At 30.1% G+C, this 5,111-nt stretch overlaps 1 protein-coding gene across 6 annotated transcripts in view; it reads left to right on the plus strand.

The window, feature by feature from the left end:
- The window catches only part of LOC105452498 (fragile X mental retardation syndrome-related protein 1), a 10,725-nt gene that overhangs the window by 1,110 nt on the left and 4,504 nt on the right, over window positions 1–5,111 (plus strand). For 4 of the 6 annotated variants that reach the window (XM_011693638.1, XM_011693642.1, XM_011693639.1 and 1 more), the window contains exons 3-7: window positions 599–749; window positions 989–1,152; window positions 1,333–1,498; window positions 1,764–1,834; window positions 3,274–3,345. In XM_011693638.1, coding sequence (XP_011691940.1) covers window positions 599–749; window positions 989–1,152; window positions 1,333–1,498; window positions 1,764–1,834; window positions 3,274–3,345 — 624 coding nt within the window. The remainder of the gene's footprint in view (window positions 1–598; window positions 750–988; window positions 1,153–1,332; window positions 1,499–1,763; window positions 1,835–3,273; window positions 3,346–5,111) is intronic. The other 2 variants (XM_011693640.1, XM_011693643.1) reach the window with 1 other exon arrangement.

The following is a 5,111-nucleotide window of genomic DNA, read 5'->3' on the forward strand; positions in this document are numbered from 1 at the left end:
ATATATATATATATATATAAACACGTACATGTATACATATATATATTTTTACCTGTAATATTTACAATTATATTATTCGTTGGTCATACAAAATTAATAATTTCTTTTCCTACTTTGTATTATATGTTAACTAAAAAAAATAGACACACCTATGAAATAAAAGAAGAAATTAGAATAAGAAACTTTAAATAACAGAACGTTTAATAACTAAAATATTGAAAAATTTCTCATTAATATCTTGATATAGTATACAATGAAATGACAGATATAGCACACATGTTTTATATAATTTGACCAATAGTCTTACAGTTTTGTCAAGTATTATGGCAAGTATTGTCACAGTACATAACTTAAAAGTTATATACTGTTTAAATATAAATGTACACTTTTCTTCCTGTTTTACATATTTTAATATTTATCAAAAAATCTTGCCATAGTAAAACTTTTCATAACTCCATAAAAAATGTATCTTGGTATAGTAAAAGATAAATAAATCTTTCTTTGCAGTTCTTTTGCAACATATAGATATTATATGTGAAATGTAAAATATGCAAAATTATAAAACTCAAGCTAATCGAACATGTAATGCGTATTTCAGCTGGCAACCCGAATCTAAATTCCCATTTGCTCAAGTCCGTCTACCTCCAAAAGATGGTTCCAAAGCAGAATTTCAAGAAAACCAGGAGATTGAAGTATTCTCTAGATCTAACGATCAAGAAGCTTGGGGCTGGTGGAAAGCACTTATCAAGGTAGGCAAAGCAATACTTTGACAAATGGTGACTAGTACAAATACTTGTAGTGCTTATGCTGATACATATTGCATACATGTTATATATTATACTGAGTGAAGAGATATATGAAAGTTTGATGTATGTTATTTGTGTGATGCAGTTGCTAAAACACATAAGTTGGCATTATTAGATTCTTTCTGTTTTTCTTTTTATATAAAAATTAAATCTTTATCTTGTAATTATATATAATTTTTCAGATGAGTAAAGGAGGTTTTCAAGTAGTCGAATACTTGGGATGGGACTACACATATACCGAAATTGTAGCTAGTGAGCGACTGAGAGCCAAAAATCCAAATCCCCCTATTGACAAAAACACATTTCACAAGATCGAAATTGAAGTACCTGAAGAGCTCAGAGAATTGTAAGTAAAAGTGTTTTAAATAAAAGAAGGAAATATAAATAATTTGTTTTTTATAAACATAAATATCTATATTAATTTTCAAATGTACAGATAGCAATGTTATTTTACTTTGAGAAATTTATTTTGGATATTTATCTTTATATTATTAATTGTAAAGAAATAATTAAATATCCTGTGCAGTGCAAAGATGGACAATGCACATAAGGAATTTCAAAAGGCGATAGGGGCGGCAGTGTGCCGATATGTGCCTGAACGAGGAGTACTGCTGGCCATCTCCCGTCATGAAAATATACATCGTCACAGTAGCATGCTCCAAGAAATGCACTTTAGAAACTTATCGCAAAAGGTAAATTTTTTATTTCAATATTTAAAAAAATCAGACGAGTGATTTCAGCAATTTGCTAAACAACTCTTATAAATATTCCGTACTTATGTACGGTATAGTTATGTATGTATAGACTAACAACTTGTTGAAAATGCTATTCTTGAATGTCGCGAAAGTTTATATTCTTGAATCTTTAATTCTTAAATTTCTATATAATATTTTGAGCGTCTCTTTCAAAAAAGTTTTTAATCATACATTTTTTTTTTTTTTTACTAATATTTCATAGGTTTTGCTATTGAAGAGAACGGAAGAAGCAGCGCGTCAACTTGAGTCCACTAAACTTCAAACAATAGGGGGGTAAGTTCTTACCATTTTTTTGGTTTTTGTAAATAATAAAAGAATCTTGTGAGATTGTTTACCTGCTCTTGTCCATGTACTGTCCTGGTTACCATCCTGTCTGTGGTTTGCATTTACTGGCAGAAAATCAGATCACAAGATTTCTAATCATCAATTGATATGTGCGCTTTAGTATCACGTAACCTTATGTATGCGATTACACAGGCACATCATAAGTAGTGTTTACCGTTCTTAATTTTTCTTCTTTTTTTTCCTTTTCTTTCTTTCATCTATCACATAGAATATACAATATTAGATAGAATATTTAACAAATTTAACATTTTTGAAATTTGTATAACTGTACATTTATTCAAATTTCTCTTCTGTTATAACAGAATAGGTGCAAGTACAAAACAATTAAATATGCACAACTATAGTTGATTCGACCTTTCCGTTATAGCAGATATCATTTGTAATAAAACAATATTAAATTCTAAGCATGATCATATGCATTGCAGACACAATCGTTATTAATTATTTTATTTTAAGGACGGAATGCTATCTCGTTAAGTTTGCCAAGTATTCCATAATAATTGATAAATTCTTTAAATCAAAATATATTTAAGTGCATTATATATGGTAAAATTATATATATGTTACATATATAAATATTTTGATCACTCCTTGAATTTATGCTGCTTTTGATCTTTTACTCGTAATTACATGTCAAGAGATAGAAATAATATTTTAATAGACATGCACATGATAAAAAAAACATTAATTAATAAATTAAGCAAACACGTATATTTTGTCTTAAAAGTGAAAATATTATATAAAATCACAGAAAAGTAGATAAATAATTGTAATATAGTGTATAAAAATATTCTAGATTTATAAAAAGTTTTAAATTATCAAATTCATTGAAGAATTTATATCCAAAACATGATACGGCAGATGAAAAACACAAACGCGCGCGCGCTATATACATTCACTCGCTATATTTTAAAATAATATACCATGTATGTGTGTACGTTACACACACACACACACACACACACACACACATGCGCGCGCGTACATGATATATACTTAACATATGCAGTAAAATTAATGGTTGAGAAAACACTGACATGATAGATATAACAATCTACATATATTATTATATTAAACTCGTTACTCAATAACAATTTATTTTAATATAGCGTATACGTGCATGCGTACGTGCGTGCACGTAGATGAATATGTGTCGGTGTGAGTGTGGGTGTATGTGCGTGTGTATATGTATATAGAAAAAGGTTCGCGACATACGGAAGTTCACGTTTAGACAAATAAACTTGAAAGACAAACTTTATGCAAGTGTCTGCATGCATTAATCAAGAGCAAACAGACAGAATGGCAGGGACATAGGATAGGGCCATCTTATAATGAGTTTTCACTGAGTTACACCATTCTCATTTCAGCAAATTTAGATCTTCAAACTTTATATATCAGCGTGTCTCAGACTTTGAGGCAGGAGTGAAAACAAATTCAAGGTGAGATCACAGCAGCGTGGTTTAGAATTAAGTTTAGCTTACTGTATGACAAAATACACAATTATACTTTTTGAACGGAAAATGAATTTACACTTTAATAAACGTGCATGCTTCAGCGTTGTGTAGTATATTCACTGAAATCCATGTGCTTCAAGTTCACTGATATAAGACAATTATTTATATATCTTTCTCCATTATGTGCTGTGTAGTAAGATTTTGCCTAATTGGTGAGGTAGCCAACAAATATATACGTGTAGCTGTGATCGGTTCCCGATTTCATTTTCTGTTATTTACACATTATACGTAGGTTCTTAATCTTATTATTTATCTGTTCTCAAGAACGCCGGAACTTGGCCTGCCAATGTTTGAGAAACACTGATATATCCCATATCTTGCACATATATTTATATAAATGGTGGCTCTATCCCATATATTACAAAAGTATATACAAAATACGTATTTCAATATTTGCGAAAAAGCATCGATTCAATATCAATTAAAAGAATATGCATTTTAGTCGTAGGTAATATTTACATGTTGATTTGAAATATTTTATATATTTGGCATATTTTAATTAAATAATTTATTTTTTATACACAATGTTATATATAAATCTGATTACTAATATACAATAGCCTTTTCCTCCGTCTCTCGCCCCCTCCCCCCCTCTCTATCTATCTATCTCTCTCTCTCTCTCTCTCTCTCTCTCTCACTCACTCATTCACTCACTCACTCACTCATTCTTCGCCTCTTCTTTTCTTATTCTTAGGAAGATAAACCTTGTTAATTATCTCTTTTTATTATTTAATTATAAATAGAGAAAGTATAATTTTTGTTATATTTTTTAATATATAATTTTTTAACATTTGTCTATTTATAAAGAATGAACATTAGAATGCGCGTTTGAGTGTACGTATGTATATGAGTGTATATATAAGAGAATGATATAAAAGCATATGATGCCAGTACTATATAATTTTAAATAACTTTAATTAATAACTGCATGACAAGTTAACATTATATTTATTTAATATTTTTAATCAAAGTGTTTTGATTGTAACAAGATAGCATTTAAAAAATATTTTAACTTGTTCCTAAGTGTATATATTTACGTATGTTGCATGTATTAGTTGAAAATCCATCAAATACAAGTGCAAAATTATCAGTTTTACAAGATAGAGCCAGCTTTAAGTAATTAATTTGTATCTGCCAAAATGCAAGCCATTGACAAGAATTTTGGTTCCTTCGCAATATTAATATATTTACAGCATGTTACAACAAAGATTGTATTATAAAGTAAATAATTATATTTATTATTAAAGTATTTCTTATCATCGTTTCTAAGCTATAATTGAGAAATTCGCGCGTGTGGTGTGTGCGTGTGCGTGCGTGCGTGCGTGCGTGCGTGCGTGCGTGCGTGCGTGCGTGCGTGCGTGCGTGCGTGCGTGCGTGCGTGCGTGCGTGCGTGCGTGCGTGCGTGTGCGCGCGCGCGCGCGCGCGCACGTTTGATATATACTAATCCAGTCTTTTTAATAATTGACAGATTACCGAGGAAGAAGGGCAGGAGCGAGAATTCAACAAGAGCGGTTTATGCGGTTCTTGTACCAATTACTTTTGCCCATTATTATTGGTAGTAAAATAAAAATTACAGAGGCAAAAGGAAATAAAATTAATTTATATAATTCTGTTCTATACCTATTGTATGAACATAAATTAATTATATAATATAATTCTCCGTTCTATATTTTGTATGAATTATGCGTGTA

Source organism: Wasmannia auropunctata, unplaced genomic scaffold (genome assembly GCF_000956235.1).
Source record: "Wasmannia auropunctata unplaced genomic scaffold, wasmannia.A_1.0 LD336030.1, whole genome shotgun sequence".
Lineage (NCBI taxonomy): Eukaryota > Metazoa > Arthropoda > Insecta > Hymenoptera > Formicidae > Wasmannia > Wasmannia auropunctata.